The 24,458-nt window shown below is 40.1% G+C and overlaps 1 protein-coding gene across 1 annotated transcript in view; it reads right to left on the bottom strand.

The window, feature by feature from the left end:
• The window catches only part of NRG3 (neuregulin 3), a 1,396,490-nt gene that overhangs the window by 981,944 nt on the left and 390,088 nt on the right, over nt 1-24,458 (bottom strand). Inside the window, exon 2 of the mRNA XM_040437249.1 lies at nt 4,554-4,683. Within this exon, the coding sequence (XP_040293183.1) occupies nt 4,554-4,683 (130 nt within the window). The remainder of the gene's footprint in view (nt 1-4,553; nt 4,684-24,458) is intronic.

Below are 24,458 nucleotides of genomic sequence, written 5' to 3'. Positions count from 1 at the left end.
CATGCCAACCATTTTCTCCAGTCTCAGGAGAAACTCATGAAACTTCTAGCAGCTTGAAAAATGTTGCCAAAGTGACCCACGCCTGTATTTCGAGTTACAAATTTGCATTATGCGATTTTTACATTGCCGATTTTTCGCATTCAACAAAATAATTTTGAATTCTCGTCATTCGCGAATATATGACAAATATTCTACAAAATATTTGTGAAATATCGCAAATTTGAATTTAGCCCCTGCCGCTCATCACTACTATTTATATGATATATTATATTGTTTCTACTGAATAGAAATACAATAAAACCTGAGACCATCTCAAAAAGGTCTTTAAATGATCCAGAAAATGTCATTAAAAATAAAGTAGTAACAGCAAAATTCTCACAGATATTTATGTGATTGTCTTATTTAGCTAGCCCATTCAGATAAATGAAACATCATTTCAGTTGTAGAATCTATAAACGCATCTATACACATCTATAAAACTCTTTTTGTTACTGCTTTTTCCATCACAATTTTACTAATGAGAACAAGACCGCAGTGGTTTATATAAAATGGCAACAGAATTTGATTATGAGTAATTCTCACTGAATCTACATTTAATAATACAAATCCCCTGAATGCTTTTGCTAGTCATGCAAAAAATGGATTTGTCTCGGTTTCTTCTTAAGGTCCTTAAATGTCCCCATATACTTTAGGCTATTGTCAACCAAACCTGCATTTTTTATGAGATCGGCCAACAATCTAATGTGTATGGCAGGCTCCCAACTTCAGCAGATATTTTTGTTCTGCTTCCTCTCCCTATATTGAAGATACTGTACCTACATCCTCCACCGCGCTGATCATGTATGTGTTTGGTGGAGTCAGGAGAGATAGCCTGTTGGCCAAATAAGCATTCGGATGACAGCTATTTAGGTGTCACCTGTAATGCCACATCATTATGTGGTGAGTTCCCAGAGTACACAAGTGAAATAGTTTATTTGATAAGTTCATATATTACTGCAAATTTTAGATTTTTTTTGCTATTTACTATTGTAAAGCTAGTTTATTTTTTACGACCTAATGAAGTAACTGTGTCTCTAAAACAAGACTAAGAACGTTACTGTAAAATAGTCCTTATTCACTCATCCATATCAGTTTTTGCATCCCAGTTTTGCATCTGCAAAGATCAGAGTTCAGGACATGTTTCCATTTATTTTTCACAGTGTTTGATTCAGTTTGGCCAAAAATAGCAACCCTTTTTTTAAACCTTTTAAATATCTTTCTTTGCAATGGGTCAGTGAAAAGTGAAACAGAATGCAGATGACATCTGCGCTCTGTCCGTCTTTTCAGGACCTGTTGCCTGGGGTGTCTTTGTTTCACCTTATGGACCAAAGTAGTGCAGGTCAATATGCTGAAGAGAATTCCAGTCATATAACCATTGGTTGGTCTGGGAAATGCTTCAGTCACACAGTCACACAGATTGTGTTTCATGGACTAAATATGCTTGTCTGAATCTGCCCTTAAGGCCTTGTTACATGGAATGATTATCTGGAACAAACGTTACCAATGCTTGTTCCCATATTTGGCCCGTGTAAAGATGCTGTCGTGGATTAACCGACAAGTAGATGTTGGTTGTCTGATAAAGACCACAGCTGCCTATCTTCCCTATTAGGGTCATTGCATACATATTTTGCACTGCCATATTATACCACTAAAAAAAGCTAGTGTATTCTCTATACCACGTGATGTTTTTCTTATAATCTCCATCTGGTGTACAGGACATTTTAGAGAAAATGAACATTGGATACATGTCACTATATTAGCGTTCCATTTGCTGATAGTAATAACATGAACTATGGATACAGTATGTGTGGACCTTGGTTCCCTCAATGGTATCCCATTATGTCTGTTTCACAACTGCCTTGACTTTCTGGAGAACCCAAGGTCATATTATTGTTTTCCTCTCAAGACTTTCTTTACAGTATAAAATACACTGTCCTCCCGGGTAAGGAGGATCTATTATTCTTGGTACTCTTCACATATGCTATGCCATCATGGTGTTTTGTTGTCATATGTAGGATTAGCTACTATGATAATTTATCTTACTTTATACATGTATCATCCTATTATGCATTTTGTACTGTGCACACTCACAATTTTGAATCTGTCTACTGTAATTGACATTTTGATCATAGAATAGAATCATAAGACCTCCAAGTCAATATTATCTTGTGCATCAACATGTTTTAATTACTTTGCATGTGTTAATTTCAACTATTTTATATTGCTGGCAATGGTCTTACTAAGTGTTCATTGACATTAATATTACTAAATTCCATATCCTTTATTGAACTTTAGATCACAGTGTTGTGGAAGGTTTTAGGTTGCTATACACATCAGAAACAACTAAGCGTATATCACAAAGGGACAACCTTTCCAACATAGACAAATACACACTGACTGGATATAAAGTATTGAGTGTCAAGGGCTTGGAATTATGATGAGCTTTGAAAGTTTCAGGACTGCAAAGAAATGATGATAAAGTGACCACCAGGGAAGAAGTGAGTGCTAAGAAATTATATATTTTTTTTTACTAGTTACCTTTTAAGTACACATTTATATCAGTCAAAGCTAGCTCTATATCCGATGCAACATTGCCTTTTACAACAGACATTGTATAGCCAAAAGCAGCTTGATCTGTTGCCTGGAGGACAATTTAAACCCCTGCCAATGAAGCCCACAGCAAAAAGCATGAACATGAGCAAGACATTGTATACTGCATATTGATTTATACCATATCTAACAGATCACAAAAGCAGCACAAAGCTTTAAATGTCTTGTGGCTCAACTCACATTATGTGTTTTATGTGGTTTTAAAATAAAATGAAACTGATGGGGCAGTGTTGTGGGCATAGTCAGGCTATGTGTGCAGGGGGAGGAAGAAGCTGTATGTGAGAGAAGAGATGCTTTGCACCGTGGACACTGCATAAAGTGAAAAGGGACATGTTGTGTTAGTATAAGCCATTGTAATAAACATTTCATGATTTTCTTTTATATAATTAGCAATTGAGAAATTGTACAAAAATTCTTTAAAAATGCTTTTAAAAGGGGCATTTTATGACAATATATTTAATTAAAGGAAAAACATCAGAACATTTCATAAAGACTGCTATAGTATGTTCCTATATGTTTTCCTTATTTGTTGGCAGCCCATTACTGTTCACAGAGGATGATGTGCTGCTGATAAACGAGAATTTTTGGCACCAAACAAAAAATGTGACACCCAACAAACTTGTAGACTTCTGTTATGACGGAATGAATAACGGAATGCCTCTAAAGGCATTCTTTTATGCAATCCGTCATGTGATTGCGTTATTGTCCGTGGTAATGGAATCCATAACGCAATTCCCATCATACCACAACCCGAACCAAAAACAAATTTCAAGCAAACAGCAAATCAGCAAGCAAAAAACAGCAAATCTTCCATTGTTACACACTTACAGCACCCGGACAGCACTTATTCCAGGCTGCAGTAGAAACACAGCGCCCAATTATAAATAAAGCCAAGTAATGACCACCATAGAAACCCATATCAGCGGTCATAAAGAGGTTAAGCAACTGCATTTTAGAAACAAAACAAAAAAACATGCTTTTCTACATTTTTTAATCAAATGAATGAAACTAAAATGAAATACATGATACAATATATGTAAAGAACAAAATAGGAAATTATTTTTTCTATTCTGAGTTCAAGATTTAAAGAGAATCTGTCACCAGATTCCAACTGTCTACATAGACACATAGCTGATTAAAGCACTGTTTCTATTTTATTGATTTGAGGCACCATTCTTGAGTTGTAAAACTTTTACTTAATATGAAAATTAAGGCATTTGGAGCAACCAAAGGCCTAATTTTGCACTCAGGCTCTTGTTGCACCCAGGCTCCACTCATTTCTGTAGCCGCCCCCTCCCCTTGCTGATTTGCCATTGCCTTGCCCTGTCAATCAAAGCAGCCGAAGGGGGGGGGGGGTATTGGCCACACAATGAGTGGAGCTGGGGAGAAACAAGAGCAATGTTGATACCTTTGTTGTTCTAGAGGCTTAATTTGCATATTTAAAAAAAGCTTCATAACCTGGTAACAGAGCCTAAGATCAATGAAATAAGAAGATTGGAGGTCATTTATCAAACTGGTGTAAAGTAGAAGTGGCTTAGTTGCTCATTGCAAAAAAAAAAAAAACTGATTACTCCTTTCACTTTCCAAAGGAGCTGTCCAAAAAGAAGGGTGGAATCTGATTGGTTGCTATGGGCAACTAATCCAGTTTTACTTACTTAATTTTGATAAATGAACCCCATTGTTTTAATCAGGTGAACCATAACTATGCATCTATACATAGGTATAGAGACATAGTAGGGAATTTGCTGGTGACAGATTCACTTTAAGTAATTCCAGTATTTAAAAATGAGAAAATCTTTTGGATGGGCACTATCTTTGCCAAGTAAATTTGAATCATCTCTATTACCCTTTAGATATGAATTTTCTTCAAACAAAATTTGGGTAAAGGGCCATCAGTGACTTACCGACAATGTTTATGAGATGCTGTCAATGTTTCAATAACAAAGCATTCACCGTCATTTAAACAGTAGGCAAGATCTTTATCCTTGCAGGGTTTAAAGTGCTCAGACCTCTCCGTAATGTAGGTGGTAGTATCTACAAAGAAAAAAGTAAGAAATACATATTAAAAAACAACATCTAGATAAATCCAGATATAATATCTTTACATAACCTGTTTTTTCACATTTATTTCCACATTTATTTATATACTTGGAAACACACGTTTAAATGTGTATTTGTGGCCAAGACTAGGTGCATTTATCTGCAAAGTACATGGACACTAAACTAGAAAACACAAAAGGATACCAGCCACTGCCTAATCCATTCAACAATATGGGAGTCCATACACAAAGACTGCAATTTATTGATAAGCCTTCTATGTGGGACAGTATCAAAAGCCTTACTAAAGTCCAGATAAGTGATGTCTACTGCACCTCCGCCATCTATTATTTTAGTCACCCAATCAAAAAAATCAATAAGATTAGTTTGACATGATCCCCCTGAAGTAAACCCATGCTGTTTTTCATCTTTCAATCCATTGGATTTTAGATGTTCCACAATCCTCTTCTTAAGTATGGTTTCCATTCATTTCCCCACTATTGATGTCAGGCTTACTGGCCTATAGTTGCCCGATTCCTCCCTACTACCTTTTCTTGTGAATGGGCACAACATTTACCAATTTCCAATCTTCTGGGACGACTCCTGTTGCCAGTGATTGCTTAAATAAATCTGTTAATGGTTTTGCTAGTTCGCCGCTGAGCTCTTTTAATAGCTTTGGGTGCATCCCATCAGGCCCCTGTGACTTATTTGTATTAATTTTAGACAGCTGACTTAGAACCTCTTCCTCTGTAAAGACACATGCATCAAAAGATTCATTAGTCTTCTTTCCTAACTGAGGTCCTTTTCCTTCATTTTCCTTTGTAAAAACTGAACAGATGTATTCATTGAGGCAGTCAGCTAGTTCTTTATCTTCTTCCATATACCTTCCTTCTTTTGTTTTTAATTTGGTAATTCCTTGTTTTAGTTTCCCTTTTTCATTTATGTATCTGAAGTATGTCTTATCGCCTTTTTTCACTGACTGAGCTAATTTCTCTTCTGCCTGTGCTTTAGAAGCTCTTATAACTTGTTTGGCCTCTCTCTGCCTAATCTTATAAATTTGCCTGTCATCCTCGTATTTTTTATTTTTTTTTTATAATTCCTAAATGCTATCTTTTTTGTTTTTAATGATTTTGGCCACTTCTGCTGAGTACCACAGTGGTCTCTTCCTTTTTTTGCTTTTACTGACAAGCCTAATGCAATTTTCTGTTGCCTTCAATAGTGCCACTTTTAAGTAGTCCCATTTCTCCTGGACTCCATTGAAACTGTTCCAATCTGATAAGGACTCGTATACCACTAATCTAATTTTAGATTTCTAAAATCTAAAACTTTTGTTTTTGTGTGGTGTGTGTTTTGTCACTGTACTTATAGTAAACCACACTGACTGGTGATCACTAGATCCCAAGCTTTCCCCTACAGTAATATCAGATACCAAATTCCCATTTGTGAATACTAAATATAAAATGGCCTCCTTCCGGGTTGGCTCCTCAACTACTTGCTCTAGAGATAATTCCAGTAGGGAATTTAGAATATCTGTACTCCTGGCAGAACTAGCTATTTTGGTTTTCCAGTTTACTTCAGGAAGATTAAAGTCTCCCATATGATAACTTCCCCCTTCAATATCATTTTAGCTATTTCCTCAACTAGTACAGTAGTCTAGTTCTTTGACTTGGCTAGGTGGTCTATATATCACACCTACACGAGTTACCTTATGATTATCAAGCTGCAAGATAACCCAAACTGACTTTAAAATGGTATCGCTAACTTGTATCAAATTAGATTTCATGCTATCTTTCACATACAGGGCCACCCCTCCCCTCACGCTGGCCGGATGCAGGCATGGTGACATCATATGAATCTTCAATCAAGATGGCAGCGATGGACTCTTTGCACACAAATGAATGAGGTGAGTATGTTTTTTTATTTTTTAACTGCCATTTCATGAAAAATTAAATCATTATCATGAAGCGCAAGGAAATTTGTCTTCTTGGCAAATCAAATTTTCCCTGAAATTTCGATGGAAGTTAATCCATTTGACTTTGATTCTCTCAGCACTAATCATCAAGTTCTGTACTACATCACAATTATATATATATATATATATTAGCCTTAAGACAATACTTTGTCACCTTTTCCTCCCCCAGTGATTATAACATGCAAACAAAAGTATTGAAGAAAAGGAAGCATAATTGCTTACTTTGTAAATAGCTTGAGAAAGACCCTGTACAGGTGGAAACATTGCTTATCTGTTATGCTGAAACATGTTTTAGTTTGACTTCAAACTAGGGCTGTATTCAGGGTTTGTGCTACTTTAGGCATGTTTAGTGCCCACACCTCCTATTAATTCAGCCTATTGACTTGAGGAAATACACTAGGTACATTGAATGATTTTGACCATGAAGTAAAAAACACAGTTGAAATGCACATGTTTTTACCATGATTGTTGTGGTTTTGTGATGTGGCCATGCAGTTTTTATAAGTGAAATATATTTATATTACGTTTTTGACTCGGAAAAAAAGCATTTCAAACTGCAGCAAGCTCAGTAAAACTGGGTGTGGTTTTAAACACCTTTTTTTATGCAATTTTGACTGTGTGGTCAAAAACGTCTTATCTGAATATACCCTAAAACAGCTGTCAGTAAAATATAAACCTAAGGCCTCATGCACACGACCGTTGTTTATCTCCGCGTCCGTTCCACCAATTTTAGCGTTTCAGATGCGGACCCATTCATTTCTATGGAGCCATTGAAAATGCGGTAGTGCACCGTTTGCCATCCGCGTCCGTGATCCGTGGTTCCAGTCTGTCAAAAAAATATAACCTGTCCTATCCTTGTCCGCGAAAAACAGTTTGCGGACCCATTCAAGTCAATGGGACCGCAAAAAAACGCGGAGGATCACAAGATTGTCATTCGCGTCCGCGCGTCCGTTTTATTCCTATCATTTGTATAGCAAACCTGTCTTAGACTTTTTTTTACCTTCCTTTATGTCTGGTGGTCCTCCAAAAATAAAGGAAGACACACGGAAACAAAAACGGAAACGGATCACGGAACCCCATTTTGCGGAACGGAACACAACAACGGTCGTGTGCATGAGGCCTAATGCACAAGTCCAAAATCATCTCTATCAATGGATGGTGTATGTTATGGTTGCATAACTCATAGCATGCACCATCCAGCTGTAGTTTTCTCTCAAGATTAATTCACTCAAGTGTGTAGGTCTTCAAGAAAAACAGACAGGACGCGGACATCTTCTGTATGTGGTCTGTATAAAAATTTGTCTATATTCACAGGCCGGAGCAAAACATCACTTACTGTATCTGAGAGAGACATAACTCTTGCTAGGTTTATGACCAACTTAAAGGCTCATTCAGATAGCAGTATGCAGCCCGCAAAAATGTGGTTCTGTTTTTGTGCGGATTAGATGCTCACCCATTCACTTCTATGGGGCCCTATTCTTCCATTCCACGACTCAGCAAAACAAATGAAACATGTTGTATACTTGTCAGTGAAAATCAGGACATGGCTCCATTGAAGTCTATGGGTTTGCAAAAAAAAAAACGCAATGCAATCCTTTTTTTTGCGAACATGCTGAACTATCCACAAAAAAACTGATCTGCATTTTTGAGGACAGCATACCGCTGTCTGAATAAGCCCTTACTCTGAGGAACTTTACCATGTCCCTGTCAGTGTGTGGATTATGGAGTGGTCTGCTGTGTGGCAGAAAGTCTTTTCTGCTAGTTGGCAATGTACATATGGGTAACACATTGGCTTCACCTTTCTTGTCATCTAACTGCTGCGTGTCTGCATGCCTCCACAAAGTTCTTTGTACACAGCATGTACACAATGTATGAAGCCCATCATAAACCTTTTTCCTTCTTACAAACTGATAGCTCCTCAATAGCATATGCCATCACTTTATAATCGGTACAACCTCTGGTGTAGAGCTTCTTCCCCATCCCTATTTTTCCTTTCAAGATGGTGCTATAGTTATTCACTGTGCATGGGACTGTAGTGCTGCTCCATTTAATTGGATGAGGCTGACTGCTAATCCTGCAAAATGAGGTTTCTTTCTTTCTTTTTTAGGTATTTATTATATAAATTTTTCAACAATTTGTTCACAACTAAACCATCAAGAAAGGCAATATAATCTAACATGTAGGTTGCCTGTCTCAGGCTCTGACCCACGAGACAAAATTAAGTATGCTGTCTTGGGAAAGGCAGATATTAAAAGTCAAAGAAGGTAAAGATTAGGGCTGTGGATGAAAGCAATGGTAGCACAACAACACAAGGTCATCAGTGAGGCTTCTAAGAGCACTATTGAGCAGGAAAACTGCAAATATGCTGTGTACTTTTTATTCTGAGGATCGATGAGAGTCCAAGAGGAGGGAGCTTACTAATCACACTAGCAATATTTCATCACTTTACAAGATGAGAAATCTCCCCCCTTAAAATCTACTTTGTTATTTGGATGTCAAAGCAAAACAAAATAATTTTTCAATTTCATTTCGAGAAATAAAATGGTTCTCATATAATTGCTATCACTCAATAACATGTCATGAAATTAATGTGAGGATTCTTTCAGTTCTTGGCAAATAGTTTCAGAAAATGGCATTTATAGTGGAAAACATCTCAGTTAATTAAGAGCATCCTGTGCTCCTGCCACCCTCCAGAAAGCTGCAGCCATAAATCATAGCTAAAAAGGTAAACACAGCATTCTTCAATTTTAGCATCCACTGCAGAACAATTATTGCATTCTGCTTTATCCAATTAGCACTTTGCAGCTGATTCTCCTTTTCAACAGCAGTTGCAAGTGACAAATGAAAGTAAGAAGCCATAGTTGCTCCTTCCTTGAACTTTATAAAATGAATATTTGTCAATGAGCAGGTCAGAGATATAGGATGGTGGGTTCGAAAGATAATAAGCTAGCAGATTGATCAGTAATTATATAGAAGGGAAGCCATATCTGGCTCCAGATTTCTCCTGTAGTGGTTGATGTGGTGGAATTGTACAGTATTTTAACATGCTGGTCGTTTAAATAATACACATCTAGGTCTGCCAGAGACATTTTCTCTGGTCTGGTTCAAAGAGGACAGTCTCTTCTATAAATACATACACCTTAACAGGGAATATGGAGGGGGATTGTTTTCTGTAACAACCCATTTAACATAACTAGTGAGTCAGCTGACAGCTTGGCTGTTTCCATAACGGCCATAGCTTTGCAGAGCCACCTATCCATCTTTTACTGGATACAGTGGCCATTAACCACTAGGCAGGGGGTCAAGGGAGCCTCTGTTTTGAAGACAAGTGGGACCTGCATCTATAATGCTACGTCTACACGACGACATTTGCCGCGCGACATTTTGTTGCACTAATGTCGCGCGACAATTTTTATAATGACAGTCTATGGTGTCGCACTGCAACATGCTGCGACTGCGACGCAACAGTCGCAGAAAATATATTCGAGATGGATTTTTCTGCGACTGTTGCGTCGCAGTTGCAGCATGTCGCATGTTGCAGTGCGACACCATAGACTGCCATTATAAAAATTGTCGCGCGACATTAGTGCAACAAAATGTTGCGCTACAAATGTTGCAGTGTAGTTGTGCCCTATCTGTCGCGCGACAAATGCCGTTGTGTAGACGTAGCCTTAGACAGTAGTAAAATCTGTGGATGTGACCTTTTGGGGGGTCTGATTACCTTTCACATTCAATATAATGCAAAACCTTATTCCCTTTGCTATGACTAAAGTTGGTAAACTGCTCACACTTCAGAAAATACTTGACACCGCAGGTAAGGAAGTTGTCAGCTATGAATTTCCCCTGCAGTGGCTGTTACATGTAGCATTAAATGCTAAAAATGATGTCTAAAGTCCACTGAAGAGACTGAAGCAGCTTTTTGTTAGATTATCTTTTTCTAGATCATAGTGGGAATCATATACAGTCCATATGTTCTTTTGAAATAGGGCATTTTGTCTCGTATTATTATATATATATTTTTAAACATATATGGGCCACCTAACAGAAAACAAGAGGAGTTTTAAAACAAGCAAACTCTGCTCTACTGAGAGCATTTTATATTATTTTATGTATTTCATATAGGCAGCAGCATGACCAGGTGCATCACTAAAAAAAATTTCCTTTTTATGCCCCCTTACAGTTTCATCACCTATAATAATAATAAAGTGTATATATTTAAAAAAAAAAAAAACAAGCGAGATTTGTGTCATAATATGTATGTTAGATATAAAACACATGAAAATTCATGTCAAAATATAGCATGACAGCAAATCATTTTGTGAATTGCACTAAATTATACGGGGGTGTGATTATACATGTCAATCATCACTTAATACTATGAGCTAGGTTTCTATCTGATTACACTGAAAAAATATCAAGCTCTTTCTACATTCTAGCTTTATGTCAAGAAAAATGAACAGATACAAAGAAATATGAAGATATAAGTCACTGACTTAAGGTTTTAATCCTTATTTTTAGGTATAATATCTTCATGAAATATTTTAAATTGGAAAAATATACAGTCAGTGTGCATATGACATGTATGAAATGAGTGACAACAGATAATACAATAGTGGAAGATTCATAATAATGTCATAAGTAGAGTTGAGCGAACACCTAGATCTTTTTTTAAAGTTCGGGTTGGGGTCCCGAACTTGATCCGAACTTGGACCCGAACCCGAACTCCATTGAAGTCAATGGGGACCCGAACTTCACTTTATTATTTATAACGGAAAATAATAGTATTAGATTTTTCAGATCTGAGTTTTCACGATCGTGAAAACTCAGATCCGACAGTATATTCTAACACAGAGGCGTTCCCATGGTGATGGGGACGCTTAGAGTTAGAATATACTAAGAACTGTGTACATAGCTGCCCCCTGCTGCCTGGCAGCACCCGATCTCTTACAGGGGGCTGTGATCCGCACAATTAACCCCTCAGGTGCCGCACCTGAGAGGTTAATTGTGCGGATCTCAGCCCCCTGTAAGAGATCGGGTGCTGCCAGGCAGCAGGGGCCAGACCCCCCTCCCTCCCCAGTATTAAAATCATTGGTGGCCAGTGCGGCACCCCCACCCCCCGCTATTAAAATCATTGGTGGTTAGTGCGGCCCCCCCTATTAAAATCATTGGTGTCCATTGCGGCCTCCCCTCTCCCCCACCCCTAATTAAAATCATTGGTGGCAGTGGCAGTTTAATCACTGGGGCTCCGATCGGTTACCATGGCAGCCAGGCCGCTACTGCAGTCCTGGCTGCCATGGTTACTTAGCATTTTTAGCAGCATTATACTTACGTGCGCTGTCTGTGGCCGGCCGGGCGCACCTCCTACTGGTAAGTGACAGGTCTGTGCTATAAGCAATGAACCGCACATACCTTTCACTTACCAGTAGGAGGAGCGCCAGCCGGCCACAGACAGCGCATGTAAGCCATCACAAATAGCTGACCTTTGAAGGTAATGACTTACAAAAGTATGGCAAATTAACATGTAAAGCTAGTTTCATATTAGGGTTATTTACAGGAACAGCATGCTAGATATGGCTTTGCGGTTCTCCCAGCGGACGTTTTTCGGCGAATTTTGCATGTTCGCGTTTCGCCGAACATGCAAACATATGGCAATATCCACCGGTGCCATATTCTTTTGCATTGCACCAAACTTTGACCTATGGCACATCTATCAGGTGGGACAGGACAGCCAATTGAGACGTTTCAGCACATGGACACAACCTCACCCTAACAAAGATCAGCCATTTTATATTCTGTGTTTTGCTGTTGTAGGGAGAGATTGCTTTGTGAAGCAGGTACAGGCTGTTAGGGTCACCAAATGCTATCCACAAAAGGGCCACAAAAGGACTAGTATAGGTCTGCAATCGATTGGTGTGATATACTGAAGGTTGTGATATACTTAGAATATACTTTCTAACATAGAAAGTATATTATAGTGCATTTGTATTGTGCAGCAGTTGTGTGCGGTTCTGCTACGATACCGCAGCTATATAGAGGGACAAACGCTATTGGAACAACTAATTGCAACGGGTGTGATATACCTTTTTATACAAAATACTGATTGAGGACTGCAATATACCTGTTGCCCCAAAGAAACAGGGTGGTGTGATATAACTGTTATGTCAAAAAAAAAAATTGAGGGGTGTGATATACCTGCTTTCACAAAATATTGATTAAGGGGTTTGATATATCTGTTTCCACCAAATATTGATTGAGGCCTGCGAGATACCTGCTTCCACAAAATACAGATCAAGGGGTTTGATATACCTGCTTCCACAAAATACTGATTGAGGGCTGCCAAATACCTGCTTCCACAAAATCGGATTAAGGGGTTTGATATACCTGCTTCGACAAAATACTGATTGAGGGCTGCAATATACCTGTTGCCCCAAAGAAACAGGGTGGTATGATATAACTGTTATGTCAAAAAAAAATAATTGAGGGGTGTGATATACCTGCTTCCACAAAATACTTATTAAAGGTTTTGATATACCTATTTCCATCAAATATTGATTGAGGCCTGCGAGATACCTGCTTTCACACAATGCTGATTAAGGGGTTCGATATACCTGCTTCCACAAAACACTGATTGAGGACTGCGATATACCTGCCTCCACAAAATACTGATTAAGGGGTTTGATATTCCTGCCTCGACAAAACAGTGATTTAGGGCTACGATATACCTGCTTCAACAAAATATTTATTATGGGGTTCGATATACCTGTTTCCACCGAATATTGATTAAGGCCTGCAATATACCTGCTTCCACAAAATACTGATTAATGGGTTTGATATACCTGCTTCCACAAAATATTGATTGAGGGCTGAGATACACCTGCTTCCGCAACATACTGATTAAGGGGCTCAATATACCTGTTTCCACCAAATATTGATTGAGGGCTGCAATATACCTGCTTCCAGAAATACTGATTAACCCCTTAAGGACTCAGCCCTATTTCACCTTAAGGACTTGGCAATTTTTTGCAAATCTGACCAGTGTCACTTTAAGTGCTGATAACTTTAAAACGCTTTTACTTACCCAGGCCGTTCTGAGAATGTTTTTTCATCACATATTGTACTTCATGACACTGCTAAAATTGGGTCAAAAAAGTTAATTTATTTTCATAAAAAAATACCACATTTACCAAAAATTTTTAAAACTTTGCAAATTTCCAAGTTTCAATTTCTCTACTTCTATAATACATAGTAATACCTAAAAAAATAGTTATTACTTTACATTCCCCATATGTCTATTTCATGTTTGGATCATTTGGGGAATGATATTTTATTTTTTGGAGCTGTTACAAGGCTTAGAAGTTTAGAAGCAAATCTTGAAATTTTTCAGAAATTTTCAAAAACCCGATTTTTAGGGACCAGTTCAGGTCTGAAGTCACTTTGCGAGGCTTACATAATAGAATCCACCCAAAAATGACCCCATTCTATAAACGACACCCCTCAAGGTATTCAAAACTGATTTTACAAACTTTGTTAACCCTTTAGGTGTTCCACAAGAATTTATGGAAAATAGAGATACAATTTCAAAATTTCACTTTTTTGGCAGATTTTCCATTTTAATAATTTTTTTCAAGTTACAAAGCAAGCGGTAACAGCCAAACCAAACTCAATATTTATGGCCCTGATTCTGTCGTTTACAGAAACACCCCATATGTGGTCGTAAACTACTGTACGGGCACACGGCAGGGTGCAGAAGGAAAGGAATGCCATATGGTTTTTGGAAGGCAGATTTTGCTGGACTGTTTTTTTTGACACCATGTCCCAGTTGAAGCCCCCCTGATGCACCCAAGAGTAGAAACTCCCAAAAAATTGCCCCATTTTAGAAACTACGGTATAGGGTGGCAGAAATGTTGGTACTAGTTTAGGGTACATATGATTTTTGGTTGCTCTATATTACACTTTTTGTGAGGCAAGATAACAAGAAATAGCTGTTTTGGCACCTTTTTTATTTTTTGTTATTTACAACATTCATCTGACAGGTTAGATCATGTAATATTTTTATAGACCAGGTCGTCACGGATGCGGTGATACCTAATATGTATACTTTATTTTTATTTATGTAAGTTTTACACAATGATTTCTTTTCTGAAGCAAAGAAAATCATGTTTTAGTGTTTCCATAGTCTGAGAGCCATATTTTTTTCAGTTTTTGATCGATTACCTTGGGTAGGGTATGATTTTTGCGGGATGAGATGACGGTTTTATTGGCCCTATTTTGGGGTGCGTGTGACTTTTTGATCGCTTGCTATTATACCTTTTGTGATGTAAGGTGACAATTTTTTTTTATTTAGCACAGTTTTTATTTTTTATTTTTACGGTGTTCATCTGAGGGGTTAGGTCATGTGATATTTTTATAGAGCCGGTCTATACGGACGCGCTGATACCTAATATGTATACTTTTTTTTTATTTATGTAAGTTTTACACAATAATATCATTTTTGAAACAAAAAAAAATCATATTTTAGTGTCTCCATATTCTGAGAGGCATAGTTTTTTTCAGTTTTTGGGCGATTATCTTAGGTAGGGTCTAATTTTTTGAGGGGTGAGATGACGGTTTGATTGGCACTATTTTGGGGTGCATATGACTTTTTGATTGCTTGCTATTATACCTTTTGTGATGTAAGGTGACAATTTTTTTTTATTTAGCACAGTTTTTATTTTTTATTTTTACGGTGTTCATCTGAGGGGTTAGGTCATGTGATATTTTTATAGAGCCGGTCGATACTAACGCTGCGATACCAAATATGTATACTTTTTATTTATTTATGTAAGTTTTACACAATAACAGCTTTTTTAAAACAAAAAAAATGATGTTTTAGTGTCTCCATATTCTGAGCCATAGTTTTTTTATTTTTTGGGCGGTTGTCTCAGGTAGTGGCTCATTATTTGCGGGATGAGGTGACGGTTCGATTGGTACTATTTTGGTGGGCAAACGCCTTTTTTATCGCTTGCTGTTGTACTTTTTGTGATGTAAGGTGACAATTTTTTTTTTATTTAGCACAGTTTTTATTTTTCACGGTGTTCATCTGAGGGGTTAGGTCATGCGATATGTTTATAGAGCCGGTCGATACGGACGCGGCTATACCTAATATGTATACTTAATTTTTTTCCCCTATTTTTTACCAATCTTTTTTTTTACTTTATTTGGGGAAAATTACGTTTTTGTTTATTTTTACTTGAAACTAAATTTTTGGGGGGAAAAACTAATTTTTTTTCAACTTTTTGTTTTCACTTTATTTTTTGTCCCACTTTGGGACTTGAACTTTTGGGGGTCTAATCCTTTACAATGCATTCCAATACTTCTGTATTGGAATGCATTGGCTGTATGAGTAATACTGTGTGTATAACTCATACAGCTTCCGGCCTGTGAGATCCAGGGGGCTGGATCTCACAGGCTCTTCACCGGAAGGCAGCGCAATGCCTTCCTTAGGCATCGCGCTGCCTTCTATGCCATCGGGTCCCCCCCACAGTCCCATGGGGACCCGATGGCACCGCCGCCCGCACAATAAAAAGCCGCAAACCGCAGGTCTGAATTGACCTGCGGTTTGCGGCGATCGCCGACACGGGGGGGTCATGGGACCCTCCTGCGCATTTAGCCATGGTGCCTGCTCAATGATTGGTACCGGCGGTGATCAGTGCAACCCATGACGTACAGGTACGTCATGGGTCCTTTAGGACTGGGGAAACATGCCGTACCGGTACGTCATGCGTCCCTAAGGGGTTAAGGGTTTGATATACCTGATTCCACAAAATACTGATTGATGGCTATGATATACCTGCTTTCACAAAATACTTATTAAGAGGTTCAATATATCTGTTTCCACCAAATATTAATTGAGGCCTACGAGATACCTGCTTCCACAAAATACTGATTAAGGGGTTCAATATACCTGTTTCCACCAAATATTGATTGAGGCCTACAATATACCTGCTTCCACAAAATAATGATTAAGGGATTTGATATACCTGCTTTTACAAAATACTGATTGAGGGCTGCGATATACCTGCTTCCACAAAATACTGATTGAGGAGTTTGATATACCTGTTTCCATCAAATATTAATTGAGCTCTGCGAGATAACTGCTTCCCCACGATACTGATTAAGGGGATCAATATATACCTGTTTACACCAAATATTGATTAACCACCTCAGCCCCCAGTGCTTAAACACCCTGAAAGACCAGGCCACTTTTTACACTTCTGACCTACACTACTTTCACCGTTTATTGCTCGGTCATGCAACTTACCACCCAAATGAATTTTACCTCCTTTTATTCTCACTAATAGAGCTTTCATTTGGTGGTATTTCATTGCTGCTGACATTTTTACTTTTTTTGTTATTAATCGAAATTTAACGATTTTTTTGCAAAAAAATGACATTTTTCACTTTCAGTTGTAAAATTTTGCAAAAAAAACGAGATCCATATAGAAATTTTGCTCTAGATTTATAGTTCTACATGTCTTTGATAAAAAAAAAATGTTTGGGTAAAAAAAAAATGGTTTGGGTAAAAGTTATAGCGTTTACAATCTATGGTACAAAAATGTGAATTTCCGCTTTTTGAAGCAGCTCTGACTTTCTGAGCACCTGTCATGTTTCTTGAGGTTCTACAATGGCCAGACAGTACAAACACCCCACAAATGACCACATTTCAGAAAGTACACACCCTAAGGTATTCGCTGATGGGCATAGTGAGTTCATAGAACTTTTTATTTTTTGTCACAAGTTAGCGGAAAATGATGATTTTTTTTATTTTTATTTTTTTCTTACAAAGTCTCATATTCCACTAACTTGTGACAAAAAATAAAAATTTCTATGAACTCACTATGCCCATCACGAAATACCTTGGGGTCTCTTCTTTCCAAAATGGGGTCACTTGTGGGGTAGTTATACTGCCCTGGCATTTTAGGGGCCCAAATGTGTGGTAAGGAGTTTGAAATCAAATTCTGTAAAAAATGACCTGTGAAATCCGAAAGGTGCTCTTTGGAATATGGGCCCCTTTGCCCACCTAGGCTGCAAAAAAGTGTCACACATCTGGTATCTCCGTACTCAGGAGAAGGTGGGGAATGTGTTTTGGGGTGTCTTTTTACATATACCCATGCTGGGTGAGATAAATATCTTGGTCAAATGCCAACTTTGTATAAAAAAATGGGAAAAGTTGTCTTTTGCCAAGATATTTCTCTCACCCAGCATGGGTATATGTAAAATGACACCCCAAAACACATTCCCCACCTTCTCCTGAGTACGGAAATACCAGATGTGTGACACTTTTTTGCAGCCTAGGTGGGCAAAGGGGCCCATATTCCAAAGAGCACCTTTCGGATTTCATAGGTCATTTTTTACAGAATTTGATTTCAAACTCCTTACCACACATTTGGGCCCCTAGAATGCCAGGGCAGTATAACTACCCCACAAGTGACCCCATTTTGGAAAGAAGACACCCCAAGGTATTCCGTGAGGGGCATGGCAAGTTCCTAGAATTTTTTATTTTTTGTCACAAGTTAGTGGAAAATGATGATTTTTTTTTTTATTTTTTTTTCATACAAAGTATCATATTCCACTAACTTGTGACAAAAAATAAAAACTTCCATGAACTCACTATGCCCATCAGCGAATACCTTGGGGTCTCTTCTTTCCAAAATGGGGTCACTTGTGGGGTAGTTATACTGCCCTGGCATTCTAGGGGCCCAAATGTGTGGTAAGGAGTTTGAAATCAAATTCTGTAAAAAATGACCTGTGAAATCCGAAAGGTGCTCTTTGGAATATGGGCCCCTTTGCCCACCTAGGCTGCAAAAAAGTGTCACACATATGGTATCTCCGTACTCAGGAGAAGGTGGGGAATGTGTTTTGGGGTGTCATTTTACATATACCCATGCTGGGTGAGATAAATATCTTGGTCAAATGCCAACTTTGTATAAAAAAATGGGAAAAGTTGTCTTTTGCCAAGATATTTCTCTCACCCAGCATGGGTATATGTAAAATGACACCCCAAAACACATTCCCCACCTTCTCCTGAGTACGGAGATACCAGATGTGTGACACTTTTTTGCAGCCTAGGTGGGCAAAGGGGCCCATATTCCAAAGAGCACCTTTCGGATTTCACAGGTCATTTTTTACAGAATTTGATTTCAAACTCCTTACCACACATTTGGGCCCCTAGAATGCCAGGGCAGTATAACTACCCCACAAGTGACCCCATTTTGGAAAGAAGAGACCCCAAGGTATTCGCTGATGGGCATAGTGAGTTCATGGAAGTTTATATTTTTTGTCACAAGTTAGTGGAATATGAGACTTTGTATGAAAAAAAAAAAAAAAAAATCTGCATTTTCCACTAACTTGTGACAAAAAATAAAAAATTCTAGGAACTCGCCATGCCCCTCACGGAATACCTTGGGGTGTCTTCTTTCCAAAATGGGGTCACTTGTGGGGTAGTTATACTGCCCTGGCATTTTTTTAGGGGCCCTAATGTGTTGTAAGTAGGTAAATGACCTGTGAAATCCTAAAGGTGCTCTTTGGAATGTGGGCCCCTTTGCCCACCTAGGCTGCAAAAAAGTGTCACACATGTGGTATCGCCGTATTCAGGAGAAGTTGGGGAATGTGTTTTGGGGTGTCATTTTACATATACCCTTGCTGGGTGAGAGAAATATCTTGGCAAAAGACAACTTTTCCCATTTTTTTATACAAAGTTGGCATTTGACCAAGATATTTCTCTCACCCAGCATGGGTATATGTAAAATGACACCCCAAAACACATTCCCCACCTTCTCCTGAGTACGGCGATACCAGATGTGTGACACTTTTTTGCAGCCTAGATGCGCAAAGGGGCCCAAATTCCTTTTAGGAGGGCATTTTTAGACATTTGGATACCAGACTTCTTCTCACGCTTTGGGGCCCCTAGAATGCCAGGGCAGTATAAATACCCCACATGTGACCCCATTTTGGAAAGAAGACACCCCAAGGTATTCAATGAGGGGCATGGCGAGTTCATAGAAAAAATTTTTTTTTGGCACAAGTTAGCAGAAATTGATATTTTTAATTTTTTTTCTCACAAAGTCTCCCGTTCCGCTAACTTGGGACAAAAATTTCAATCTTTCATGGACTCAATATGCCCCTCACGGAATACCTGGGGGTGTCTTCTTTCCGAAATGGGGTCACATGTGGGGTATTTATACTGCCCTGGCATTCTAGGGGCCCTAAAGCGTGAGAAGAAGTCTGGAATATAAATGTCTAAAAAATTTTACGCATTTGGTTTCCGTGAGGGGTATGGTGAGTTTATGTGAGATTTTATTTTTTGACACAAGTTAGTGGAATATGAGACTTTGTAAGAAAAAAAAATAAAAATTCCGCTAACTTGGGCCAAAAAAATGTCTGAATGGAGCCTTACAGAGGGGTGATCAATGACAGGGGGGTGATCAATGACAAGGGGGTGATCAATGACAGGGGGGTGATCAATGACAGGGGGGTGATCAATGACAGGGGGGTGATCAGGGAGTCTATATGGGGTGATAACCACAGTCATTGATCACGCCCGTGTAAGGCTTCATTCAGACGTCCGTATGCGTTTTGCGGATCCGATCCATCTATCAGTGGATCCGTAAAAATCATGCGGACGTCTGAATGGAGCTTTACAGGGGGGTAATCAATGACAGGGGGGTAATCAATGACAGGGGGGTGATCAGGGAGTCTATATGGGGTGATCACCACAGTCATTGATCACGCCCCTGTAAGGCTTCATTCAGACGTCCGTATGCGTTTTGCGGATCCGATCTATCTATCAGTGCATCCGTAAAAATCATGCGGACATCTGAATGGAGCTTTACAGGGGGGTAATCAATGACAGGGGGGTGATCAGGGAGTCTATATGGGGTGATCACCACAGTCATTGATCACGCCCCTGTAAGGCTTCATTCAGACGTCCGGATGCGTTTTGCGGATCCGATCCATCTATCAGTGCATCCGTAAAAATCATGCGGACATCTGAATGGAGCTTTACAGGGGGTTGATCAATGACAGGGGGGTGATCACCACAGTCATTGATCATGCCCCTGTAAGGCTTCATTCAGACGTCCGGATGCGTTTTGCGGATCGGATCCATCTATCAGTGCATCCGCAAAAATCATGCGGACATCTGAATGGAGCTTTACAGGGGGGTAATCAATGACAGGGGGGTGATCACCACAGTCATTGATCATGCCCCTGTAAGGCTTTATTCAGACGTCCGGATGCGTTTTGCGGATCGGATCCGTCTATCAGTGCATCCGTAAAAATCATGCGGACATCTGAATGGAGCTTTACAGGGGGGTAATCAATGACAGGGGGGTGATCACCACAGTCATTGATCATGCCCCTGTAAGGCTTCATTCAGACGTCCGGATGCGTTTTGCGGATCGGATCCATCTATCAGTGCATCCGTAAAAATCATGCGGACATCTGAATGGAGCTTTACAGGGGGGTGATCAGGGAGTCTATATGGGGTGATCACCACAGTCATTGATCATGCCCCTGTAAGGCTTCATTCAGACGTCCGGATGCGTTTTGCGGATCGGATCCATCTATCAGTGCATCCGTAAAAATCATGCGGACATCTGAATGGAGCTTTACAGGGGGGTGATCAGGGAGTCTATATGGGGTGATCACCACAGTCATTGATCATGCCCCTGTAAGGCTTCATTCAGACGTCCGGATGCGTTTTGCGGATCCGATCCATCTATCAGTGGATCCGTAAAAATCATGCGGACGTCTGAATGGAGCTTTACAGGGGGGTAATCAATGACAGGGGGGTAATCAATGACAGGGGGGTGATCAGGGAGTCTATATGGGGTGATCACCACAGTCATTGATCACGCCCCTGTAAGGCTTCATTCAGACGTCCGTATGCGTTTTGCGGATCCGATCCATCTATCAGTGGATCCGTAAAAATCATGCGGACATCTGAATGGAGCTTTCTAACAGTCTATTCAGTAGGACTATCAGCTGTGTATCCACCTAACTTCTCCTCAACGCAACTGATGGTCCCAACCCCATTTATAAGGCAAGAAATCCCACTTATTAAACCTGACAGGGCACACCTATGAAGTGAAAACCATTTCAGGGGACTACCTCTTTAAGCTCATCAAGAGAATGCCAAGAGTGTGCAAAGCAGTAATCAAAGCAAAAGGTGGCTACTTTGAAGAACCTAGAATATGATATATTTTCAGTTGTTTCACACTTGTTTGTTATGTATATAATTCCACATGTGTTAATTCATAGTTTTGATGCCTTCAGTGTGAATCTACAATTTTCATAGTCATGAAAATAAAGAAAACTCTTTGAATGAGAAGGTGTGTCCAAACTTTTGGTCTGTACTGTACCTTTTTCCTCCAAATATTTATTGAGGCCTATGATATACCTACTTCCACAAAATACTTATTAAGGGGTTTATTATACCTGCTTCCACAAAATACTGATTGAGGGGTGCAATATACCTGCTTCCACAAACTACTAATTAAGGGGTTTGATATGATTGCTTTCACAAAATACTGATTGAGGGCTACAATATATCTGCTTTCACAAAATACTGATTAAGGGGTTTGATATACCTGTTTCCACCAAATATTGATTGAGTGAGGCCTGCAAGATACCTGCTTCCACACAATACTGATTAAGGGGTTCAATATACCTGTTTCCACCTAATATTAATTGAGGCCTGCAAGATACCTGCTTCCACACAATACTGTTTATGGGTTCGACATACCTGCTTCCACCAAATATTGATTGAGGCCTGCGATATACCTGTTCCACAAAATACTGATTAAGGGGTTCGATATACCTGTTTCCACCAAATATTAATTGAGGCCTGCTATATACTTACTTCCACAAATACTGCTCTTCTCTAGGGACTTAGGCACAGGGTCATTGTTAAAATGACAGGCAGAGGAAGAGTCAGACCATTCCGCAGGGGTAGTAGGGGTCGGGCAGGAGCACCAGGCTGGAGCCTAAGTGGGAAGTTGGAGAAGTCGCGTGCGATTACTTTGAAGGGGGCGCACCAGAGTTGGTTGAGTGGCTCATTAACCCATCCGCTTCTGCACCCTCTTCATCCTCTGTATCTGCACCCTCACTCTATGCTATGTACACCCCCAAATACACCACCACCAGAGCCCCTCCACTTGAGTCAAAGGAATTATTTTCCCATCCATTCCCAGACTTTACTGATGTGCAAGCCATTCTTGACATCAGATGAGGAAGAGGAGGTAGCAACGGCCGCCACCCAGCGGTCTGATGACAGTACCCAGATCATCCCAAGGAGGGAGGTCCTCGCTGTTGCTGAATACGCCAAGATCTCAAATGTCAGTGGTGGTGAAGGTGACGATCATTATGTGTCAATAGATGTCACGTGGGTGCCCACAAGAGAGGAAGAGGAGGGGAGTTCAGAGTGAAAGATGGAGCAACATAGAGGAAGGAGAAGGACGAGAAGCAGGCAAAGCTCAAAGGGCACAGGAGGCAAAAAGCAGACTGCAAATGTATCTGGAGCGAGCCATCCCTCATGCACGGTCACTTCTGGCACTCCCAGGACGCCGGCATATGGCTCTGTAGTGTGGGCTTTTTTTAACATGTCAGCTGCTGACAATAGTGTTACCAGTGTAACCCCAACACTCACCTAGGGTGACCACCTTAAGAAGGCACCTGGCCTTCCATCGTCGAGCCCAGTGGGAGCAACGCCGTCAGAACCCACAAAGCCACACTCCCGGCGCTGTACGTCCTGCCTCTTCTCCTTCTCCTTCTCCTCTCTGCTCCCATTTGTCCTCCACTCCACCTTCCACCATGCTGCTGTCACATTCATCTGGCAGAAAGCATGCTTCCATGGCCCAAATGTTTGAGCGTAAAAATTTGATGACGCCAGATAACCCTCTTGCCCAACGACTGACCGTTGGCTTATCGGAACTGCTAGCCCGCCAGCTACTACCATATAAACTGGTGGACTCAGAGGACTTTAGAAAATTTGTGGCCATTGGCAAACCGCAATGGAAGGTCCCCGGAAGGAAATATTTCTCCCAGAAGGGCATCCCAGAGCTATATGGCCACGTTCAGCGGTAATTTAATATATATCTTGCACACAGTGTCGGTGCCAAGATATATCTGACCACAGACACGTAGTCTAGCAAACATGGGCAGGGAAGGTACATAACTTTTACTGCCCACTTTGTGAACCTTTTGACGGCCGTCAAGCATGTAACCCGTGGCTCCCGTGTGGATTTTGTGTTACTGCCATGGATTGCATGCAGGCCTGCCTCTTCTTCACCTCCTCCTACTCCATCCTCCGGCTCCTCCTTGGCTGACTCCTCCTTTTCCACTGCTACCGCCTCTTCTGCTGCGCCCCTCAAGTTCCCCAGAACCTATTCGACGTGCCAAGTGAGACGTTGCCATGCTATGCTGCGGCTGTTGTGCCTGGAAGTAAAGAGCCACACCGGTCCTGCACTGCTTTCAGCTCTGCGGTCACAGGCCGATCAGTGACTTACCCCGCTCAATTGGGCAGTTGGTAAAGTGGTGTGTGACAACGGTGCAAATCTGCTGAGCGCGCTGAAACAGGGCAAAATGACACACCCCTGAATTTAGTCGTGCAGCGATTCGATGCAAAAAACCCCGGGGTCCAGGACATCTTGCGGTAGACCAGGAAAATCTCTGGACTTTATAGAAGATCTTACTTGGCCATGGCTTGCTTTGCTGACATTCAGCAGCGACACCACTTGCCCATCAGACGTCTGATTTATGA

The sequence above is a fragment of the Bufo bufo genome, chromosome 6 (genome assembly GCF_905171765.1).
Source record: "Bufo bufo chromosome 6, aBufBuf1.1, whole genome shotgun sequence".
NCBI lineage: Eukaryota > Metazoa > Chordata > Amphibia > Anura > Bufonidae > Bufo > Bufo bufo.
This window is presented reverse-complemented; position numbering and strand designations above follow the sequence as displayed.